At 49.3% G+C, this 24,770-nt stretch overlaps 1 protein-coding gene across 1 annotated transcript in view; it reads right to left on the reverse strand.

Annotated features, from left to right (window-relative positions):
- Positions 1–19,956, reverse strand: part of LOC309580825 (carboxyl-terminal PDZ ligand of neuronal nitric oxide synthase protein-like) — a gene marked incomplete at both ends in the record, with an annotated part of 28,120 nt that extends 8,164 nt beyond the window's left edge. Inside the window, 2 exons of the mRNA XM_082295052.1 lie at positions 16,066–16,137; positions 19,852–19,956. Of these exons, the coding sequence (XP_082151178.1) occupies positions 16,066–16,137; positions 19,852–19,956 (177 nt within the window). The remainder of the gene's footprint in view (positions 1–16,065; positions 16,138–19,851) is intronic.
- Positions 19,957–24,770: the final 4,814 nt, after the last annotated feature.

Genomic DNA, 24,770 nt, shown 5'->3' on the forward strand with positions numbered 1-24,770 from the left:
GAGCTTTCCAAGAAAGAGCAATACAGTGTATTTTCCCATTGTAGCAACAGGGGTGCAATTACATTCAAACAAGGCTCTTTACTCAAAGACTTTAAGCAAAGTCCAAGCCTGGATTTTGCAGAGATGCTTTTTCTTTCTCTCTTGGACAGAAAGAAACAATTGGGAGCAGCAGCAGCGAACCTGTGGGTGCTGCCAGGAGTGATGACAAGACTCTAAACCCGGGGAACTCCAGCCAGCTCCCACACAGCACCACCCCAGCTTGGCTCCAGAACATGCACAGGGCTTCAGCTCCAGGCAGAGCTGTGCAGCACCGTGAGCTGGATATGGCCACAGCGGCCTCAGTGAGGAAGGGGTTTGTTGGACCTTCTCTCTCCATGGAGCCTGTGGCCCCTGCTGCATCCTTGTTGGAGCACATAGCCAAGGCACGCTCCCCACAGCGGAGGTGCCTAGGGGCAGGCCGTGGCCAGAGCCAGCTTGGCCTGAAAACAGTTAAAACTCATTAGTGCCTCAAATCTTTTCTAAAGGGTGAAACCCCTCAAGCAGCAGAAGCTGTACGATGTCCTAGCACAGGAAGCAGGAACATCAGATGGGTGAGAGCACCGTGCCCCAAGAGCAGGGCTGGGCAGAGCTGCACACTCACATCACACCAGCTTGGCTTGGACTTTCTCTCCATCTCTCCACAGAAGAGGCAGATGAAGCACAGCTTCAGTCATTTAATTGCTTCCTATCAAGCAGGAATCAGTATTTTAATGAACCATGATTTATGTAAGGACAGGAAAGCACATGGAAAAAGGCACTCTGAGACAGCTGACTTTCTCCTGTAGAAATGTCCATGCATAAGCCAACCTCCATCCCGGCACGAGGCTCCAGGCTGACCTGTCACTGCTGTCACAGCACAGTCTAATCACTGATTTTCTTCTTACTATTGAATTGATGGGATTTTTTTCCCCAGATTTGTCAAGGTTACTGACAAATCCAAACCCACACAGCAACATTTCTCTCTGCTGCCTTCCACGATTCAATCGTTATTCTCCTGTTGTTTGTGCTGTCCTATGGGGAAAAGCTCTCTGGATGCTAAAGGATCTGGAGTTGTCCCTACAAGTGGTGATTCAGCAGCCTGTTAACTACGGAGACAAGATGGGACATTTTATAAAAAAATGCAGGTCAGAAAAGGGTTATTAATCTCATTTATTTTAGCAGTATCATTAATTCTGTATCTGCTGTGTTTGACCTGGAATACTTTCCACTTCTGCTCTTAAATCCCTGTGTTCAAGTCTTTGCCCTTCCTATGGTCCCACACACTGCTGGCATGTAATATTAACTTACCCACGAGCTAAAGACTGTATGACTAGAAATGTTAATGGCGCCGTGTGATGCATATTTCATTGGATAATTCCACCCAAGCAGATATAAATTACACATGCAGTTACCAGCTTCCATCTGCTGATGAAACTTGGGCTAATGCACATTGGAAATCATGTGCAGTTTCCAGCACTAGGAACAACCTGCATGAATAGAGTTATTCAAGGAAGCAATTCTTAATGTGATTAATTACCGAAGGTATCAGGGCCTTCATTATGCAAATGAGAACTGTCATAAAATAGAGATTTTGCAGGTCTTGGAGGCAATCTCTGCTTCCAAAAAATGCATCTTCTTCATTAACAAGGAGCAGCAAGGCTGGAACATGCTCCTGGCCATGGTTCAAATGGTGTTTTAAGTTGTATTAAGGAAAATTAAAGCAGAGGCTCTGCAGGTTTTTGAAACAGGAGTGTGTCAGTGCCCCCAGTCACAGCTGGGTATGTACTTGTTTGCATGCCCATAGGGAGATGCCACAGGCTTGGAAACTGCTGACTCCTTCCTGTGGCCGTAAATTCTCCAGCCAGCCCTTAGCCTGCTGTCCTGCCCTGGCCTCCCCTCGCCCCATCCCGGCCTGGCAGGCTGCAGGATCTATGTGTCCATAAACAACCTCCAACAATAACCCGTCCCAGCCCCTTCCTCAGCCTCGCCCGCCAGCGGACACAGGGAGCATGGCAATGAGGAGGTGGGAATGGGTTGGGCTTTGCCCCCCGACTGACCGGCTCTGGGCAGCACCACCCCAGCCAGACCCCCAGTCCCTGCTCCCCTGACACGTGGCTGCATCTCAGCGGGATGGGAAGCATCCTTCCCTTCCCTTCCCTTCCCTTCCCTTCCCTTCCCTTCCCTTCCCTTCCCTTCCCTTCCCTTCCCTTCCCTTCCCTTCCCTTCCCTGTGCAGCCTCTGGTCCTATACAAGTCCCATTTTAGGAATTAAAGCCATGATGAATCCAAGTATTTCCAGCTCAGGAATGTAACTAATTTCAAACCAACTGACCCACATGGGGTGAGGACAGGGTGTTATCTCAGCTGCTGTTTGAACTACCCATGCTTGGAGTGCTGCCCTTGGAATTGATGCTACAGAAAACTCTGGAGTTCTTCTCCCAGCCAGTGGGGCTTAGCAGAGTGCTGCGTGCTGCCCTGGAGCTGTCAAACCAGCAGCATCAGTTCCCACAGCCTCTGGACCACAGGCTGCTGTCCAGCCTCCGACCCCCCCTTCAGCACCACATCCCACCCTCCCGAGGTCACTGCCGGCCGCGGTCAGCGCAGCCCTCCCTGTGGCTCCGTCTGGAAGCCGCTGGGTTATGGCCTCCCCTTTGTTCCCCTTGGGAAGCATGTGCCTGTCTGAATCCTGTGAACCCCCGTGCCCGCCGGCAGCACACGCTCCCGGGGCCGTGGCCGGTGTGAATGCGGCCAGGCATAGTCTGGGGCTGTGCTGCAGTAGCTGGGCAACACGGACACAAAAGCGACGCAGGAAGCAGTGGAGACCAGGAGCGCACCTCCTGCCCAGTGAAAAAAGAGAATTTATGATCCTTGGAGACATAAAACTGTTCACTGGAAAGCAGAAACCGAAGAGGGAGTACAATAGGCAAGGAGAATGCTGGCAACATACTCAAAGTCTTTTTTTCTCATTTAAATGAGCTCCTTCCACCATCCAACAAACCCTCTGTAGATGCCGCAGACCGCTCCCCACACGCTGAGATGAAGGTGCTGAGGAGCTATCATGGCCCTGCTGGGTTTCTGGGAGTCCCTGGAAGGGCAGCAAAGAAATGTGGCCCCAGTCCATCCCAAAGGATGCCTGGGTGGCCAGCAGTGCTGGCTGACCTGGGGCAGGGGCTGTGAGGATGCTGCCCTGGCTGCAGCAGCTGGAGGCTGATCAGGTAAGGGGAGGAAAGGAAAGAGCTGCATTTTGTCCAGGTCTCCATTGACATCTGAGGAATCCTGCTTCAAAGCATTCTGATGGACATGGTAACACAGGCCTTCCTCTTCATCCCCCTTCTCCTCATTTTCGACAGATCTTATATCCTTGGGAGGTCCCAGACTGCTGAGGCCCCAGACAGCCCTTAAGGATAACTCGATCTTCCCACCTAAAGGTGGCTGGAGTTCAGATACTTCTCTGTGCCAGTCCAAAGGATGTGGAGGAAAAAGCGGTCAGAGTTACACCCATGGGGGTGAGTAGGGCTCCTGCAGGTGATGGGAGCTGGTGGGGAGCCCAGGGCTAGCAGTGTCTCTTTAATTAGTCTTTTCCACCTCTGAAAACCCACAGACTGTCTGAGAACAAAGCTTCTTCGACTGCTTTTAAAAAGGGGTGGGACAAAAGCAGCCTTTTCATTGCCTCCTCCCTGTGGAAGAGACAGTGCAATACTGCTGAGCTCCATCCTGAGAGGCACAAGCAGCCTCACAGCGCAGCGCAAGGTGACATCATCTGGCCTTTGGTGCCTCTCTGACAAAAGCACCATTGTGTGTCTGTCACTTCCAGGAGCTCCCTGCTGTCCCCAGGTTTAATAGGGAGCTTTCCCACACACGGCCCTTCAGTCCTTGTCTTGCCAGGGCAGGCCAAGCCCAGCTCACAGGGAAGCTGGGTTTTATTTTCCTCCCTACCTCTATTCACTTTGCAGGAGAAAACAAATTACCTTTTCCACCCACAGTGCCTTGGATGATTAATTAGCGTCAGTAATGAAGTAGTGTCTCGGGACCCCACCCCAATGGAGTCCATGTACCAGGCACTGAGTGCACAGGAGCATGAAAATGTCCCTACCTGAAAAAGCTGCTAGGTTACTGCAGATAAAAAGTGCTAATTTCATTAGAAGCAGGTCAGATTCACCTGAAATAACCCTGAGAAGTGAAACTGCAATTATACACTGCGATATCTTCAAGTAATTCCATATTTCCCTACAAACATCTGTGTCACAAGGCCCTGCAGAGAAGGGCCTGGTTTAGTGCATGTTTCACATCCTAGTTGCCCTCCAGTCTGGTATGTAGGACAAGAGGCAAGTTAGGAGACTGGATTGCTTTGAACCTTGTCCATCAATGTTCACACTACAAAGCTCCGAAGAGCAGGAGCCAGGACTCTGCAGCAAGCTCAGAGCTCCATGAAAAAGCCCCAGACCCTCTGCATGGCTGTGGGAAGGTAAGAGAGTATTTTCTACGTCTGGTTCTCACTCACAAAGCAAGGATATTCATTTTCTACTTCATTCACTCAGTTGTTCTGGTTACAGCCAGTCCCTGCCAAGTGACAGCTACCCAGCACCTCGCTGGCAGGGCCAGGCCACCAGATACTGCTTGTCCAGACAGGAGTAGGAGGCAACTGAGGATTTCTGCTGCCTGCTCCAAAGTTCCTGTTGTACTTTCAGTCCCTACTCACCTCTCTCCATGAGCCTGACAGGCCACAGCAGGGGAGATGCCCGTGGCTCACTTCCTGGTATTTTGGCTAGGCTGTGCAGAGATGGAAAAGAGGATCTGGTGTCATCAGAAGCAGGAGGGGGAGATGGGGCAGAGGTGATTAACAGGGCTGCTATGCTCTGTCTCTGCAAGTTGGTGTTTATTGCTTGTTTGGAGAGAGAATAAAAAGCCAATTTTGTTCTTCTGTGGCTTTTCAGAGGTGTGTTTGTGATGCTGTTCTTCGGGAGAGCAGAGCATTGTTCAGCCCACGAGCAGTTTGTGGCCAGGGGAGCCAGGCAAGGCCCACCACTGCAGTGTGTGGGGTAGGGCTTAATGAGGGTCCTGGCAGGGACTCACAGGCACAGCACAGAGATGGAGAGAAAACCTAATCCCACTGCCATGCTGAGGCTCTGACAAAGGCAGGTGCTGGGATTTTAGGCCTCTAAATAATGTAACACTTTGTGTTTATGTAAGGATGCTATTTTAGTGCAGGTAGTCCAAGGGAAGGGGGATGGCAATCCGGAGGTGGAGGCAGCCAGAGCAGGCGGGGAGCCACGCTCTGAGTGCAGGGATGGAGAGGGAATGTGGGTGCTCCTGAGACTGGGGCAGGCAAGGGGAGGTTCAGATAAAGAGGCAGAGAAGTGCCCACGTGTTCAGCCTGATAACCAAGTCAACCCAGGCCTGGTTCCTAATAGGGCCAGGTGTGATCTGCTGGGGTTCTCCACTTCCAGCACCGTGCTGCTCTGCAGCCTCCTCCTGAAAGCCTCGGTGACTTCAGGGTGTGGGGGAGAGTGATGCTCAGCTTCCAGGGTGAGCACCTATCCAAAGGAGAAGGAGCAACCTAGTTTCTGTTGAGAATCTGGAGAAGCTACATCTGCATGACTAACACCTGCTCTGTGTAAATGCTGCAGGGAGGGAACATCTCCTGGCTTCCAGACTTGCTATCACACCCCATATGCATCTCGGGTGCTGTCCTCCAGCTCTGTGTCTTGCCATTTCTCCTAGCTACCTACTAGGGAAATTAACATTTCCTTTGCATATCCACAGCAGAGTCAGGAAGCTGGACTTGGCACCTTTATCTTCGAGCAAGCAAAATCCAAGCTAGAACGAAGACTTGATCTCCATTTGCATTCAGAACCAGCACTTGATTACAAACTAGACCAGAATGACAATGGGGGATGCTGAGTGTGCTGCTGTGTGCAGACCAGGCTTCAGGACTCCTTTGCTAGGTGCAATCCATCTTCATTCTCCTTCGGGGCAAAGAGCTCTTTGTTAGCTCAAGCCCTGGGTGTGCAGATGAACCTTCCTACACCTCAGTGCCAGCAACTCCCATGAAACAGCCTTGCGATGTACTGGTTTGAGACACTCAGAAATAATCTGCTTTATTGCCAGGCAAGGAGACTTTTTCTATGTAGCTGTTAATGCTATCAATCTCCAGCAGTTCCACTTGAGAAAACATTTCTTACAGAAAACCCAGTGACTTATAGTTGACCTCCAGGTGCTGCACTGAAAGGATGTGTTAGCATCTGTGAGCAGCAACAGTGCAGCAATTCCAGCCAGGAACAGGCCATTGAGCTTGAAGGGGGTCAGTCACCACAGGGACTGCATGTGTAAGGTCTGTTGGTAAAGACCTGGCGTGCAGTACTGAAAGATCCTGCTTCCTTAGGAAAATCAGCAGCCAGGCCCAATGCTCAGACGCAACTGTTAAGAGGGATTTTCTAAAGCACACAATTCCTAATTCCCACTGACATCAGAATCTTGGTTATCCTGAATCTTGGTTATCTTTGGTTGTCCTGAACAACACGTGGGGCACAAATGTCTTTTGCAATCTGCCCACGAGCTCTTGTATCGTGTGCATTGCTGGAATACAGCAGAAGTGAAGACAGGAGGGAGCTCACCCCTCTCCTGCCAGGCTGCCCTAAGTGCAGCCCTGAGCAGAGCCAGGCACAGCACAGCTCACACGCTGCTTCTCTCCAAGTGGGCCTTGCTTAGAAATTATTGAGTGCTAATAAAACTGCAGTTCCTAAATTTAAAGGAAAGTCTCTGGGTTCTTCTCAAATTGCCCATGAAACTTCACTCAAATTTGGAAACAAGACTGCTACTGTAAGAGAAAGAAAATTCAAGCCTAATTGTGTCATTTCCAAAACTCCAGAATATTAAGCAGTTCAAGGACTCTACTAGCCTCAGGGGAGCTACTGACATTAGTGAATCATGATGAGAGAAAAGCCTGGGTCTAGATATGGAAATTATGGAAAAAGAGGGTTTTATGCTCTCAGTATTTATCATCACTGAGGTCTTGTCACCAAAACTGTACCAGAACATCACAGGCCCCTCTCTCTCCCCAGTGCTGTTCCCTGTGTCCCTGGGCTTGCAGTGGTGTCAGCAGAGAGGTGTGAAGCTGTGGACATCAAGGCATCCTGCACTGCTCACACACAGGTCAGTGATTAACCCCAAACCGTGTTCCCTGCCCCAGCTCACAGCTCCTGCCACCAGCTGGGATGCAAGGAAGCGAGACAAGCAGGAGACCAGCATTGCCCTGGGGGGCAACAACATGAAAACAGGAACATGTGCCTGGGATGGAAGTTTATGCCCTGTAATGATTAACAGCAGGAGCACAGGCCACAGCAGGACAGAGCAGGTCCATGATGGTGTGGGATCACTGAACCTTTAGTGCTCCATGAGCCGTGTGTGGCTCTGCAGTAGGTAAAGGACACTCCACAGGTAACAGGCAGCATTTGGGCCTGAAGAGAACCTGTGTGCCTTATACTCTCCTGCAGCAGCTGTGACTGCCTCATCCTCTGCCACACTGCACCCGGCCTGAACACGTCCCTCTGCCCTTCTTCATCTGACAAAAAGAATTTGATTTTTAGGAAGAAAACCCCGAAGCTCAGAGGGTTTGGTGGGATTCCAGGGGTACGTCGGACCTGGCTGTGCAGGGAACAGGGCGATTCAGGGCCCTGACCTGGGATGCTCCCTGCAGTGCACAGGGCCACATCCTGCCCTCCAGCAGATCTACCCAGGCAGGATCTCTGCAGCAGCAGTGACAGAAGGATGGAGGAAGTGGAAGTGACTCAGGTGTCCTGAAAGCTGTCAGGCGGCTGCCAATTAGTCCAAATAACCCATCTGGTCCAGGGAAAGGACATTTAAAGAATGTCTAATCACTGCTGCAGGAAAGAAAGAAAACCATTCCGTAATGCCTTCAAAAAATCCCTGCCCCCTCATCAAAGCATCCTTCCTTCCAAGACTTTTATGCTGTGGATTTTTCACTCTGTTATTTGGTCAAAACATGAAGTAGCTTGTCAAAGCACTATGTAAAGTAACATGGATTCTGTTTGCCTTCAGGCCTCATTTAGTACAGAGCAAAAGCAGATTGAAGAAAGCAAGCGTAGAACCAAGCTATTGTTACCAAATCTTATTTTACTGGGCTGAATTTGGCTTTGTGGTCACAGTCCCTCAGGGTCCCTCTCCTCAGAACACTGATCAATAAAGTACAAAGGGCCCTTGCATGTGACAAAATCAAGACAACATCTACAGGGACACCCACTGTTGTGCACTGGGTCTGGCCTTCCTCCTGTGTCCAGCACAGACTCAACCTGAGAACCAGAAAGGCTCAGTCAAAGCATGAGGTTACACTGTAACCACAGGCACATTTTTTTGTTTTTTAGATTTTTCTCTGCAGGAAGAGAGACCCATGGGACAGACTTAAGTGTTTATATCTGCATAGGCTATTCTGTTTTGTTCCTGAAACACATCACCCTGCTCTGGCAGAAATCCACCCCTGCACTTGTATTAGCTGCACAAGGCGGGTCTCTGCTCCACCCCATGGGCAGCCCCAGCTCTGTGCCCCTGCAGTTGTCACTCAGATTTAGGCAGCTCCTCGTTACCAAGCCAATCCAATGTGCTCTCTAGACTCTGGTTACCTTCTCAATTACATTTTTTCAGGCACCAACAAAGAAACAGCTTTCAGTCGTGGCTGAGTGTTCTTCACCAGAATGTAATTTGAAAGCCATTATATTTCATCTCTGTAATACTCTACAACCAGTAACATAATTGGTGAAAAAGCCTCTTTATTTCAAACTAGATAAAAGCGTTGCAGAGATCTCATACAGCGATATTTTAGCTAGTGAAATTAAATGCTTCAGTAACATAATGATAATACTGTTAAAGCCACTTTATTTTACAATTAAAAGGTACCTGCTTCATCGCCAAGATTCAGCATCAGACAAAAAGCTCTGTCTTGTTCTATTTAGCACTAACATTTTAATTTAGCTTTTATCCATTAAAATGCTGCTTTTATTAGCCTTCAACTAAACTCCAATCTACCATGGCTCTTATGCAAAACAGAATTAATGTGCCTGACTGGTTCCACCCCCTCGCTGGAGAAGCCATGGAGTTCTGAGCACTCTGAGGAAGGCACTGAAGGTCGCTGTTGCCTGGAGATGACACATTTCACTGACTGATCCCTCCACCCATCTGTTATGGATCCTGCACTGCACACTCTGAACGGGGTGGAAGAACTGAAGCATCTCTAGTCACCGGCCACTCCTCAAAAACTGGGTCAAAGCATGTGGCTACTGAAAAAGCCCCAAGCTGCCTTCTGGCACAGTGGCCTGTATTCACAGCTTGACCAGTCCCCACTCGTTTCAGCTCAGAGGTTAAATGACAGAAGGTAACTAATTCTTCTGTGGCAAGAAGTGCAGAGGTGATTTAGGGTTGGAGATGAGCAGGGTGGAAACCTGCAGGAGTTTCTAAGTCAGTGGGGCAGCTCTATGGCACGGTGGGACCCCACTGCAAGCACTGAGCAGAAGGTTGGATTCTTTTGTAATCTCAGAGGTGTTTTTTCCTCTCCTCCCACTCAAGACATACAAGCAGAGCATAGTCAGTTCTCCACCACAGTCACACAATGCTGCCTGGAAACACTGTGCATGATGGCACTGCAGAAACAGCTCATTAGGAGCTTCTTCCCTTTGTTTTAAGACAATATGAACAGCAGAAAACGGGTAAAACAAGCTTGGGTTTGTCTGAGGCATGGCAGACTCAATCCGTCTAGAAAGCCAGCTTCCACATTTTGAATTATATGTTTTGTAAAGTTAGGACAGCAGCATGTGCATGGAGCACACCAGCACCTGTTAAGGTGACCATGGACCAGAGAACACGTGGAGAGAGGCCAAACGAGCTGCACCTGCATGACCCACCCTTCCCAACCCAGCCTTTCCCTTCCTCGGGCCTTCGTGATAAGGGGTCTCAGGGAGATCTAGTCCCACCTGGTGTTTAGGCTAATTGGTGCTGCAGGGCAGACTGGCAAGGGGGAGAGGCTACAGAACTCAGTGGCAGGGCAGAAAGCCCTGCCTGGAGGCAGGAGGGGAGTAGGGTGAGGAGCAGTGCCTGGGAGGTTGCAGCTCCTGCAGTCTCAAGCTGAAGCCACTTGTTTTGCCTGGAGAAATGGATTCTTGCCAGACCTTCTGCCAGAGGGCTCACCTCCTTCAGCATCGTGTGCTGCACACAGGTAAGACCTGTAATGTGTCTGTCATCCCTTAAGGTAAGGTGGCATCCCTGTCAGGTCCTTTACCTTCCTAAAGATCAGGAAACAGACTGTGGGAACCAAACCTGGGGCATCTGCAGTGTGGAACAGTAAAATGCTTTTAGTAGAGCAGTGCATTGAATGTGGTGGTTTCAGTGCTGCCTGCCCTGAGTAGGAGCAGGTAAGAGCTTTCTGGCAAGGCTCAGGTAGGACCCTCAGAGCACAAGGTGGGACTCCTGCCTCCTGGGAAGCCCAGCCTGATCCCCATCCCTGTGCAGGAGACTCTGCTATAGCTGCAACAAACAGAGGAAAACAAACTAATGAGGCATTAGGGCTAAACTTAGCTGCAATTAACATTTAATTGCTATCCTGAAAACACTTGCTGTGTTTTGCCAGGGCCTGGAAAGGTAAACCCAATTAACTTAATCTTGTGTGGTAGAAACCTTAAACTGGTTCAGATGCCTGGTCTCATGGATGGGGACCCTGAGAGTAACTGGTGTTTCTGGGACCTGGAACTGAGCAGTCCTGTGGGCTGATCACATACTGCCTGTGTGAAGCTGCAGGAGCCTTTCTTAGACCTCTGCTCTGGAGAAGAGACAGAACTGACACGAGACATTCTGCAGAAGGTGCCAGAGCAAGTTTGTGCATGCTTATGTGTATTGGTTTGGCTCTCTCCTGGAGGCTGTGTCTAACACTTAGCAGGGTAAACAACCCTTGCATGGTTCTCCAGAGATGCAGGGAAGGTATCCTAGAAAAAGATGCTCTCTTGGAGCATACTCTGGGGTGAATATATAGTCTTCTGAGTGTGGGGGAGAAGAAGGAAGAGATGCTTTTGTTTCACACTCTAACCTTGTCAGAACTGTCATCTGTTTCTCTGGCACCTTCCTGTAAATGAAAGGAAGGTGCACGGTGCTCTGAGAACTAAAGAAAGGTCCACCCCGGCAGTCTGAGGCTGCTGAAATATTTCAAGATACTAGACTGTTGTCTGTCACAGCCCAGGGCTGAGCACTTGGATGCTCTTCCAAAGAGGCTGAAAGGGAAAACCCTTCAGGAACTGCAGCAGAACAAACTCCCATCCAACAACAACAGCTCCTGCCAGGCAGCTACAGAGGCCTGTACCCCAGGGCAAATGCTCAGCACTTTGCACTTCCATGTTTGAGCCTGTGCCTCAGCTACAGCTGACCAAATAACTTCACTATAGAGGGAGAGGCTGCACAGACTAACCAAGAAACTCATCAGCTGGGAGTTCAGCTTCTGGTTTTTTTTTTTAGTTCTGATCACAACTCCAGCTCAGATTAACATGAAGCTGACAGAAAAACCTAGCTCTGAGCACAATAACCCAGGAAGGGTTTATAGGCAGAATATGTCAGAGGAATCCATGCAGCAGTTTTCTTGGTGAACTTCTGTAGTGAGAAAGCTGCCTGCCTGGGAAAACCGAGGGACCTGTGTTCTAGAACAATCTCATGGACAAGCCTATGAGACATCTCTACCTCTGAAACCTGTCACAGTAATAAATTAAACTGAGAGGGCTGAAGGCAGTCACTCTGCCCTCTGCAAACTGTCCACCTGGTTCCTCTCTCCTTCTGTAGGAAGAGCAGATAAATCCCATCCATATTTGCTCCTGAACCGCTGGAATTTACAGCCTGGCAGGGCTTTAAGTGCAAGGTGCTGTGTGAGCCAGCCCAGCTATGGGACTGGGAGCTGCTGGAGTGCAGAGGCAGGTTCTCTGCAGCTGTCCCTGCTGCCTCTGCTTCACAAGTTTGTGCAGTAGGACTGTAACTTACTCATCCTAATTTAAATTGCTGTCATGTCACACTTCAACACTACCAGTTGATACTTGGCAGTCAGTCTGACGTACAGTGTGGCTGGATTGCACTTCCTCACTCAAATACCGTGTGGAGAAATTGCAACGTGCTGAGGCTCTGCTCAAAGATGGATGCAGCAAGAATGATCAGGATAAGAGGGAGGCTGAAGTGAGAACCCAGTTCTCATTCCAAGGGGAGCACAGGCACTTCTCATGTATCTTGTGCTGAGATTTATAAATGTTTCTGTTTCTCTGGCACACTGGCCTCTGGGGAAAAAGGCTTCTCAATTCAATTAAGCCCAAGAAATGTGGAGGTAACAGAAGACACACCAATCTGGATGCCTGCCTCCTGTTTACTCATCCTGGTGTTTGGATGGGCACAGCACCATTTGGCTGTTCCCTTACAGAATGATTAAATAATCCAACATCTGGCTCCTTTCTGAGTGTCAATACCTGCTTAGGTCCAAGCTAAACCTTCCAAACAGAACTGAAATTGGTAGGCTTCAGAGATTCTTAAGTGCAAATTCCAGGGAAACTGATTCTGTGCCTTAAAGGTAGATAAACAGAGTGTCTTGGGGAATTGCTGGCAGCAGGCTGTCTGTGGGGATGACAGGCTTTGTCACTTACTCCTACTGTGTCCTTGTAGAACTCACCACTCAAAATAGCAGCATGTCACTAGGCCTGCTCAGCTGGCTGTAAAGTGCTGGACTGAGGGTAGAGGTGCTCTAGGAAGGGAACAGCCGACTTTCTCCTCTGGTCAGTGCTGGCTCTGGGGAATGCATGCAGGACATGTGGCGATGTTAACCCTGCACTTAAAACCATCCATTCCCTGGTCTCCCAGGCTAAGATTTTCCAAGCAACCTCAGCAGCTTCAAGGAAGTGTTTTGTGTTTTACAAAACCCATCTTCACATTAGATACCACTTGAATTGTGCAGGAGGAAAGATCTTGTACATAAACTCCCTGGAGTGCTGAAAAGGCTCCAATACTTGCAGAGGAATCCACTCCAGCAGAAAGCCAGCTCCACCAGAATGCTGATGGAGCACGGGAGCTGCCAGACACCCAGACCTGGATGGCCTCGGGCAGCTGGAGGCAGCAGATGCTGCTCCCTGGGAGGTGGGGGAACACCTGCCCGGGGTGCTTGGAGCTGTGTGATGAATTGGACTCTCCTAAGCAGGCCCTGTCAGGGTACAGTGTACTTATCCAAGCTGCAAACTCATTTCATCATGTCCCCTGCCAGGGCAAGAGGTAGAAGGATTAGCTTGAACTCTGATCATATAATAACAACATGGCAGCTGTAGGCAGCTAATAATCCACTGGAGGGATTAGCAAACTTAAAGTTGTCTAGCTCTGCATAATGGAAAGCTAAGAACAGCAGCTTCCCTGTTCTACCTATTGCATTTGCATTCTCTCCAGTGGAAGCATAGAACATGATGAGACAAGGCTTTCCAGTCTGTTATGAAATGGGATCTAATGTGTGACTAATGGAGTATTGCTAGCAATTCTACAAGCATCCATTCAGCGCAGGATATGGATTTAAGCTTCACTAAGAGAGTGCACCTCAAATACCTACTGCCAAAGAGCAGGTCACGATTTCAGCAGGCTAATGCTAAAACTTGTTATTTGAGGCTCTCTGGGAGTAATGTCCTGAAGTCTGCAGGCAGACTGCTCTGCTTATGCATGGAGAATCCCACTGAGCTGATCCTGGGTTCCCTGGTATAATTCGTGTGTAACTGGTAAAAGAGCCCAGTACAAAACACAGAAGGTGCCAAGGAGCAGACTTGTCACCTGCTGTTGCTGCTTCCCTTATGACCCTCTCAGGACACCTGGAGTGCTCAGCAGCTGGAGGCTTTTCCTCCAAGGCAGTTTTGGCGCTTGTATCAATTTACTGATGAGTAACTAGAGTAACCAGCTCTGACCCAGCCTGGAAAAGAGAGCTGTGACTCCTCATCCTCCTCCCTGCCCGCTCACGGAGCCGCAGAAGCGGTGAGTAAGAGCCCTCCTGTGCTGTGGGCCGGCTCCATCAGCGCCTGGATGGCTCACGGCTCCTCCCGTGTCGCAGGGCACAGGGAGCAGCACAGGGAATGCTGTGCTGGGGCTTGTACTGTGTGACTTTTCCCTTCTGCTCCAGTGGAGAATTCCAGTGGAACATTGGAATGCACAAAGGATGAAAGCTTCACCACGACATGCCCCTGCCAACACTTGGCAGGGCTGTGGGACCTTACTCACTCTTGCAGTGCAAACAGGCACTACCACTCACAATAACATAGGAGCAAAATACTCATTTCCCCCAATAGCTTCTTCCACTGTTTCCTCCCAGTTGTAACTGGTGCTGCTGAGAGTCCATGGGAAAAAACTCTAGTACAGACAAGGCCTCTGCATGCAAATGAACGCTACATAAATAACCCCCATCTTCCCTCAGTTCCTAGGTTGGGTACTCTGTGCACTAGAATTCTCTTCAAAGACCTCCCAGTTCATTCTTTATGCTCTAATTAAGGATCAGTGCCAATTAACTATCTTCAATAGAGGAGCATCTTCCGCTCAGCAGCCAGGAAGTGTCTGAATAAGATCCTGCTGTACAATGTGCACATGAAAAGGGAAGCCCTCCCTTTTTGGAACGGGCTTCCAAGATTAAAAACCCAGTATAGATTACTGGATGCCTACTTTAAAAATCTTGTGTGACAATATTAAGTGACGGCACCCAGGATGCAGAATGGGTTTTTTACATGTTTCTTGTGGCACTCAAGCATTCTACTGCACTGCCAAGGCTCTGAGCTAGGTACCACTGTGGCAATAGCAGGTGTGAAAACAGAATGTGACACTTTAAGTGATATAAAATACTGTTTGCTTTTTCTTACAAGGGTGTCATAGATCAGCAGAAGTGCAGTGTCAAATCTGATGATAAATATTGATTCAGGGGAAAAATTGCCAATAATTATGCCAGCACCTAAACTGCCCTGGTAGTCCTCACCTATTGCTTTTCCTTCCTACAGATATTTACCTGTTCCATAAATAACCAGGCAATTTAGACTGCTGCTGCACTGTGTTCTGAGCAAGAGCTGTGCTAATAGTCTGAGCAGGCAAAGGGAGGGGAATGTCATTTCTAAGCTTGGCTGGAGATGAATACATCAGCTCCCCAGCCAGTTACAGGCTAAGTTTAAAAAGCACTATTCTAAAGGAAAATTAGATGGTTAAACACTGTGGGGGAAGGGGGGAAAATAGGATAATCCCTTCAAAGCTTTAAATGGAAGATTCTCAAACTTGCTTCAGCTGATGTGAGACATATGAACAGCTTCAGAATTAAGACCCCTGCAAAACTTCAGCCAGACACAACAGCTGCACTGCCTTTTGGGGGAGATGCACTTGAACTGGTTATACATGAAGCAGATGTAAGTCACCCAACCCTGCTAATCACAGCTAAATTTGGGGACCATTCACAGGCTGCTCTGCAGAATAAAGGGGCAAAGCAGGAAAAGCGCAGGCTTGGTGACGAGAAACATGAACTGTAAAACTGTATTGGAGGATGGGGAAAGCAGCAAATTATTCTAGGAGCAGCAGAATCCACAAAGTCTAGTCAGATGGGATTGACATCAATCACATCTGTCAGGGCACTGATATTTCAATATATAACACAATATATTTGGAACTGTCATTGAACTCAAGTGCTTTTGTGGAGCACATTGTGTACAGCTTATTTTTCACACACACAAAATTCCCAACAGGCTAAATAAATCTCTTAGTTTCAAGGAGAAGCCCCATGGCTGCTCAGCACAGAAGAGGGGGTTACATTTGAGTTTTGATAACTGGTCCCTTTGCCAAGAGCACAGGATGAGCCTATGCTAAGATGCCTTGGGAATTTCTGGAGAAGCTTGTTGCAAACCTGATTGTGCTGAGATTTGAGCTCCAGATAGGAAGGGCTGGAGGGAATGCAGAACAGTAGATTGCAATCAAGTCACTCCAGCAAGTGTAACCTTTAACTCTGTGTGGGGCTCAGCTCTTCTGAACTTACCCGGATCCTTCTCATGGCTGCCACAATCTCCACGCGGCTGTTGGGCCTGGGGACATCCAAGCTCCCGATGTACTGAAAGACACAACAGTGAGATGTCTGTGCAGTAATGCACAAGTTCATGGTGTGGCCTTCTTCAAAACAGGTGGCATTTCTCATTTATTTAGTCCCCCCTTGGTTAGACTCCTTTGACCCAGGATAGGATAGGAATATCTGTTGTAGATAACGTTATCAAGTCAGTGATTTCTGAGGTTGGGTGTGAGGCTCTGACCTCATTCAGGTTCTGGATGTGCCTTTAACAGTGCTTTGCAGGGCAATCCTGCTGCTAATCGAGTCATGATCCCATGTGTCTGGAAATGGGACCGTCTATCCTTTGTTCTTCCTTACTACAACTGCTCAAAACTAAAAGCACATAAGAGCTGGAAAGCTGCCAGGATGTGCAACAAACACCTTTCCTGGAAAAGCCTTGTGATTCTAGCTTAAGTTTTCAGTCTGGACCATCCTCCCTCTGGATACTGCTGTGCCTGCTTGGTTGGACCAGCTCAGCTGTCTGCAGAATCCTGGTAAACCCACCCAAATCTGTGTCCTACAACCCTGTTCTTAACTCTGCCTAGGGGAGCTGCAGTTCTAACCATGCTGCTTGGGGCCAAGTGTCTGCACCAGTCCTAGCAGGGTCTCTTACTGGGGTCTGAGATGTGGCAGATGGCAGGTTCCCACCACCTCCACCTCTACCATAGCAACAGCCTCCTTGAGCTGGTTGCCTCTTCTCCTGAACAGAATGGCAGTACGCTGCCCATGCTCCACAGCTTATCATGGAAGACCCGCAGGCAGCTTCCTGCTGCTGGCATTTCTCCCTCCTGTGCTGCCTGTACTCTCTCCTTGTGTGCCAAGGCAGAACCTGCTCGTGCACCTGTTGGCAGGAGGCAGCAGGTGCTGCACGGTGGCACCGGTGACGGCACACGTGGCACGGCTGCACAGGAGTGCTCTGCGCTGCTGAGTGGAGGAGGCACAAAGCTGCCAGCTCAGCCTTGGGAATGAGGAAAATGTGGCGTCCTGGACAGTCACACTGTGTGGGGAGCAAAGGCTGCTGATGGTGTAAAGTGGTGTGGCTCAGCTTTGAGGGAAGACCTGCACGCCCAGGACATGCTGGTGAGGACAGGGGGAATGACAGCTGAGTGAGAGGGTGAGGGCCCGATGACAGCGTGTGCTGGGAGTGGCCCTGGCAGCTGAGGGCAGGTCCTGGATTTGGTGCTGGTGGGGCCCAGCGGGGTCCATCAGCTCCTTCAGGGTAACACAGCCCATCTCTGCTGTTAGTGGTGGGGGACAGAGTTTAATGACCCTTCCAGGAGCATTTGGTTCATGAACTGTATCTGGCTTTTAGCGTGTGGTTACAAGTTGTTGGTTTTTTTGGAAGTTGTTTCCTTGTGCAGAAGAAAAGGAGCAGCTAATCAGGAGGCCCCTGCAAGCATTCAGGGTGATATTATACATATGAACAGAGACAAAGTAATTCCCCAGAACAGCCCCATAGGTATTGCTGTTACTGACACAGTTCTGGATTTATTTCTCCACTGTACTACTTGCAGATGGCAATGGGTTTTATCTTGTAAAATGTCTACTTAAAAGGGCTTTCAGAGATGAGCTCTCCTGGCTCAGTATTTACTGCTCTTTCTCCTGCCTTGAAATAAACACCACAAGCAATCTGAAAGGTCATCTGGCTTTGCTGCTGCTTCTGTAAATGCCTTTGCAAAATGGCATTTTTAGGAGCAGTTAAGTTCAGCTATAGCCTTTGGTAAACCACAGGAGAACCAAGCTCAGAGCATGAGAGCTTGAGGGCAGCAGGGAGGGGAGCAGCAGAGCCAGGGCTTCCCTCTGGGCTGGTGGGGAGGACAGAGCTGTATTGCTGTGATCTGTGGCCTCTTTGGTGTGCAGATCTCCTTCCCTGCTCCGCCGTGGCCGTCAGGACAGTCACGGGTAATCCAGATGAGCTCCCTGCAGCTGGCTGGCCTTTTGTCTGCTGACAGCAGAGCTGCAGTGGGGAACAGGCCATGCTCCTAATGATAAATTAATTGGGGCAAGAGGACAGCTGGGACTGCTGAGCTGGAGGAGATTCTTTCAAATGCCCTGCTCTGGTCTGGCTGCAGAGTTTGGGTACCTGTGCTCCCACACAGAGCCATGAAACTCATGAAACAGCACATGAAGCTCTGCCCAAAAAAGCAGCTCCCAGTACTGACCTCCTGAAGATTATAGGGGAAGAAAGGCAGTTTGGAATGTGGAGATTAGAGAGTGAGTGTGGTCAGTAAGATTGCCTGGTGCGAGACACCTGCAGCCAGCTGCAGCCTTGTCATTGTCAGCGTTGCAGCTGACTGATGTGCCCACAATGAGCACCATAATTGGAAGAGATAGACTGTAAAGCAGAACTGAGCAAGCATTTTACTAAGGTAATGCAAACCCATCCCAGACCCACACATCCTAACAGTGTGTTATCCACTTGCTAGCTTTGGATGCCTGGAGCTGCCAATCTGAAAAGCCAGTTTCACTCAGTTAAAGGTACAGTTGCTTCTCTTCTTTTAAAAATCAAATTAAGGATTTTTCTTCTCCTCAGCACAGTCTGCAGCACAGCAAATGTTAATTTAAATAGAGGAATCACAGATTAAATGTTTTCTTCCCTAAGGAAGATAGATTTTTAAAATACATGATTAGCTGTCTATTCAGATTCATCCTGTATCCTGCTTAAATCTTACAGCTCTTCCAGCAGGAAAACCAAGAGGCACAAAATCCATATTTCAAAGCTTTATTGGAATGTATATGCCCCTTCTTTCCAGCTCAGGAGACAGCAGGCGTGAATTCCATTTCTAATCTGTGTTAGGCCACCTGCAAAGAAGGGAAGGGAGCCTGTGAGTTGCTCCAGCAAAATATAATTCTTCTTGTCAGCTGAATTATAAACCCATTCCCCATGCCGTCTACAGAATGCCAATTCCAATGGAGTCACTTTCTGAGAGCGCTGCTGTGCTGCCAGGCTGTTCTTCACGATCAATATGGAATTTCTGACAATATCAGTATTTCTTTCTGATGCCTGAAGGCTGCGGACCTTGTCTGTCCAGCTTTTCATGCAGGGAAGGGGTCAGCTGGAGTAAGGCACTATTATCTAAGCAGCACATAGCAGTCTGCTGGTTTCCAGGGGAATAGGGAGGTATCACCCTGCCGTGGCAGGACAGGGCAGCCCGATGGGGGACAGGACAGGCACTGGATCAGGCCGGGATGAGCACCTGGGACAGCATCCATGGTGCTGTCAAGAGGGGTCATTCCAGAGCAGTTCCAAAATGAAGCGCACAAGGCAGCGTCTAAGGATTACACAGCTGCAAAAATACTAGGAAAAGAGCAAGAACCTGTTTGATTGTGCTAATTAAATGTAAGGCTTTCATAATTGATTGCTGTTTTCTTTAGACTCCCTCAGCGTGGCCCAGGGGCACTTCCAGAGCTCAAGAATAACCGTGGCAGGGCTGGGGGGGGGGCACGGCGAGCCCGGCCTCGAGCCACGGGGCCACCGGCCCGCGGCCAGTGGGTGCCGCGCCGGCGGCTGCTGGACAGCACCGGACCCCAGCCCGCGGGGACCCCGAGGCCGCAGAGACCTCCAGCCCCGTCTCTGCAACAGCCAAAGAGGGGGAACCCTCCCGGGGGCTCGCTGCCAAGGCCCCCCGAGCGCGGGGGCCGCGGGGCTGTGACAGGCGGGGGGGACCCGCTGCGCCCCCCGGCCCAGGGGCTGCGGAGGGGAGCGCGCCCGGGGCTCACCTTGGCCTGGAAGTGGATGCCGTGCTGAAAGGCCTCCTCGTTGTGCAGCGGGACGCGGGAGTCGCAGCCATCGTCCACCAGGTTGTACCGGTTCTTCACCGGCATGGCGGCGGGCGGGCGGCCGCCTCAGCCCGCGGCCCCGCCGGGCATCGCGGCCGGCAGCGCCCGCCCCGCGGAGCCCCGGGCGCCGTGCAGGGCTGCGGGCGCCCGAGCCCGGCCGCGTTTTGAATGAGCGTCCGCGGGAGCGAGCGGGGCCCCGGCCCCGCCGCGGCGCCATTGGCCCGAAGTTCCCTCATGTGATGCGGGGGGCGGTGGGAGCCGCCCGGCCCTGCCCGGCCGCCCCGCCCCGGCCCCGCCGCGGAGCCACCGCCGGGACGCGGCCGGAGCCGTGCGCTGCGCTGGACGGACGCGGAGATGATGAGGGGTCTGGAGCATCTCGCTTATGGCGGAACGCTGCGGGAGCTGGGCCTGGTTAGTCTGGAGAAGACTGATAGGGGATCTCATCAATCCATACAAATAACTCCAAGGGGTGACAGAGGATGGGGCCAGACTCTGTTCAGTGGTGCCCACCAACAGGACGAGGAGCAGTGGCCATAAACTAACACGCAAGAGGGAGAACTTCTTTTCACTGCGGGTGGCGGAGCACTGGAACAGCTGCCCGGGAGGGGATTGGAGTCTCCTCTGGAGACATTACAAACCCACCTGGATGTATCCCAGTGTCACCTGCTTCAGGTGGCCCTGCCTTCACAGGGGGGTTGGACTGGCTGATCTCCAGAGGTGCCTTCCATCCCCAGCCACTCTGTAGCCGGCGTTCACTTGGCTGCTACTCCTGCTCCTGGCCTTCAGCACCTTTGTTTGGGTAATCCTGGATCCAGCTTGGGCCCTCCGCAGGGAGCAGAGCCCCCTGAATCAGGAAGGAGATTTGGCCTTGCAAAGGCTGCTCTGTGGGCATGGCAGTGAACACATGCAGCACTTGGCGGAGGTTTGGTCACAGAGGGTTTGTCTCTCCACGTGTCTGGGATGTCCTGGCCTGGTGGTGCCATCTGAACACTGAGGAGCCATTTCATACCCTCTGAGGGCACAGAATGCCAAACCTAGGCTGTACATGTCTGTTTTCCATGTTAGAAACTCTAAACAGGCAATATACAAAATGATCTAGAATCACTGCAGCTCCTGAATGAGTGGTCACCTACATTATGTATGTCCCACGTCAATGTGACTTACAGCTCTGTTCGTAATTAGCACACGCCCTCTCTCAGAATCCTGACGCACAGTCGATGCCCACTGTGTCACTGAATATACTCTCAGGATTTGTGGCACCCTGTGTGCTCACAGTGTTCTTTCCTTCCAGCTTCGTCTCGGTGGCAAGGCACTGCCAGGCCCAGGTGAGTCCTCACGGTTGCTGCTCTGGGACACCTGACACATCCGAGTGTGGCATTCCTCAGTGGGGACCAGCACAGGTAAGGGATGAGGCCTGTGCCCAGCTGTGATGGCAAGGCCCGAGGTTTGTCTTCTGACTGTTAGTACAGCCACACTCCATTTACAGGAATGATCAGAAATGTGAACTGTGTAGAATCCAAAGGGTGGAGGGTTACTTGCACGCCAGTGGATTTCGGCTGGGTTCTCCCAAATTAATTTTTGAGTCATAAAAATAACTCCCAGCCAGATGTTTGAATGCTTTTGGACACCGTGTTTTATTTGGCTTTTTCATTAGCAAGAATGAAAAGTTTGACCACAGGCAGACAGTGCACAGTTCCCTGTATCCGTCTCAGGAGCATAATCACCCTGAGCTTCTTGGCATTTCTGAGTACTTGTGGAGAGATGTGTGTCTGAGTACAGTGGGAGATGGGCAAGAGCCAAAAATCCAGAAATTTATAATTAAGAGAGGGAGAAAAACCCCGAGGAATTAATACTGGTTCACAGATTATGACCCTACATGTTCAAGTATTTTGAGGTATTAGCAGATCTTTCTGGGGAGGGTTCTGTGGTCAGCCTTTTGTCTTTGTGAAGTTTTTCTGTTTCCAGACAGACTTCTTTTCTTCCAATCTATAACACTGCATTACCTTCTCATTTAAATATTCACAAGTTTATGCTAATCCCACTTTCATACAGCATAACTCAATATGGGTTTTGTCAGTTGGTTTCTGTCCAAGATGTTCCTCTCGATACACATCTCGCCTGCAGATGCATCGGTTTAGTTCTTTGTTGGTGATTTTTTGTGTGGTCTGTGCTGATGTTTAGCACATACTTAGAACATTTCATGGCACTTTTCTTATCTTGTACATATCTCAATCAAAAAAACAACTGTTGACCTGAATGAATAACCTAGATTTTGTGTGCAAATGTCCTTGGACTGATTGAGCAACATTCAGGTCTTTGGTTCTCCTAAGCCCAAGGAGGAAGAGATGCCACCCAGTCAGGCTAGGCTCGTGCTTCCTTTGATGCTAACGCCAGCAAAGCTCAACTCATATGGGGAAAAACCTAACACAGCCACTGCTGGTGAGTCTCTGCATTGATTCTGCAATGCTGCATTTCAGCTGAGGCATGCAGGAACCTGCCATCGTGCTGAGCTGCTCAAAGCTTCTCCTCATTACCCTCCCATTGCCACAAGAGCACTCCTATATAGGTGGGAGCATAAGGAGTTCTCTTGGGATAGTTAAATTTTTAAATCTGATAGAAAAACCAGGATGAAATAAGAAGAATGGTCTTTTTAATTCCATTCTGGTGCTCTCCAGTATCCCGCAGATTATAAAATCCTTTGGGTAGGAGGAAAGAAATATCTCATGGGAATCCTGAGAAAAAGAAGGCAACTGTTATTTAATAAAGCTTGCAGTGCCAGTTTCTGTTAGATCACAATTGAATGGAGGTGTTTAATACTCCCTGTTCATGAACTTCTGTGAACTTTTCATGGGGCTTAAATCTCCGGAGGTTAATGGTTTGGATCTGTGTTCGAGAATTGAGTTTGAAGGCTGCTAAACTTAAAAAGATGTTAATTTTCTAGTTTGTTTGTTGGGCAAAGAAAATTCTTTGACTCCACTGGAAGTAAGAAAGCTGTATGCCTTTTCTTCTGGACAATGAAACTGGGCAAATATGTGGAATGAAGCATTTACACAGGACATCGTCACGGATTTAGGATAAACAAACCCTGGGTAGCATTGAACAGTTGGCCAAACCTCATGGTGGGTGTTTGCATCACATGGAGGTACTGAGCGAGTTATTCCTTTGATGTGCAAAGCACTCACAGAAAGTCCCGTTTCTCTGAACACAGTAGGAGTGAAGCCCCAAGACAGCTTCTTGGCTCAGAGCTGCACGTGTTTTTGCAGGGAACAGGTTTGTATCAGCTTTCTCTCTTGGGCACAGGCTCCCAAGATTTCTTTCCTTCTCTTTCTCTCGCATGGATGCACATTTGTGCCTGCCCCAACGTTTACTCTGCATGGAAATCCCTCTTCTTACCTACCTTAATTTTTTGGAGAGACCTCGAATGTGGGGTAAATGGGGTGGTGGGTGTTACGTGCAGGGTGCTCTTTAATCAGTTCCTTGGTTGGTTTGTAGGGAAGGGAGCTTTTGCTCCTGTCTGATCCTGTCTGGTTTTCCCAAACCCACCTTCACAACTCAGATGAAGGAGTTTTAGAGGCACTGCACCCTTTCGGCTTTCCAGGGGAGATCTGGTCTTGATGCCATGCAATTTTCCTCCCTTCTGCTAACCCTTTTAAGCACTTCTGCACAGCAGAGTTGCAGAGATTTTAAATGATAAATAAGATATGACGTAGGAAGAGCAACCAGACAGACGTCCAATAATGGCAGACAAAACCTCTGTGGCAGGAGAGCACTTCCATATCGCACATAAGAGCTGAAGGTCTGTGCATGCCTACTATCCTAGGAGATCTGGGTTTGTAATGCCACTTAATCAACATTATTAATATTTACTTGTGCTGGTGCAATTTTAGAGCAAGGTCTCCAGTGTACTAACACACCAGGAGATGTCCTAGAAATGCTGCTGTGGGATGAAATGTGGGGGCAAGAATAGATAAACCGGCTACTGTTGACTGAATTGTGTGGTTACTCCCTGATGCACCGGGGATTTCAAGAACAGCAAGAAAACTCACAAACAAAATCTTTGAGTCTCCTGAGCTGCCACATGATGTGAACTCAGAGGTGACATGTGGAACTCATGGTTTCAGCTCCCTCAGTGAGTGTCATACGTGTCCTCTGCGAGCACAGGGGCTGCTTGGTGAGATGATTATACCAGATCTGTGTTGCTCAAGAAGAAACAGAAGCTTAATGTCTCGGCGGTTCAGCTCCGCAGCACGGCCAGGCAATCTGCCCGTCAGGACTGCAAACCTCTTTCATGCATGGCCAGCTCCAAAGGGCTGTGCAGCAGGACTTGGCAATGAAAAATGTCATCTACAATTATGCATATTTTCATCATCTTCTATCATGCAAATCCCCCCACCCCAAATATGCAGCACATGTTTTGTTTGCATATGTAGGTCAGCCACAAATCTTCTGTGGTCGAACATTAAACATGGGCAGCACGGGGTGATGTATATGGATTTAAATCCAGGCTGAAGCATAACTTCAGCAAAGACATTTTCCAAGTGGAGTCTGTTTACTAGATTTGTTTTCTTCTGACTTTTCATTTTATAGAGCACTGCTTTCTCATGGATTTGTGAAAGAACAACTGATGGGAGATACTCACCATCATTGCAAAAGGAGCTATTAACTTCAGGCACAGATGGATAGTTCTTCATGAGTAACTTTTTTTTTTAATAATAGCTTGAGGAATGTGTTCTTTTTCAAAAGGGTACACTAAAGTATTTCTGCAAATTTGCCACTGGCAGGAGGCCAGTTTTGTATGATATTTTAAAAAGATGGTATGTTCTTTTTGCAAATTACATGCTACTTTGTTTTTCTTGTCT

This window comes from Coloeus monedula (genome assembly GCF_965178545.1).
Source record: "Coloeus monedula genome assembly, chromosome: 21".
Lineage (NCBI taxonomy): Eukaryota > Metazoa > Chordata > Aves > Passeriformes > Corvidae > Coloeus > Coloeus monedula.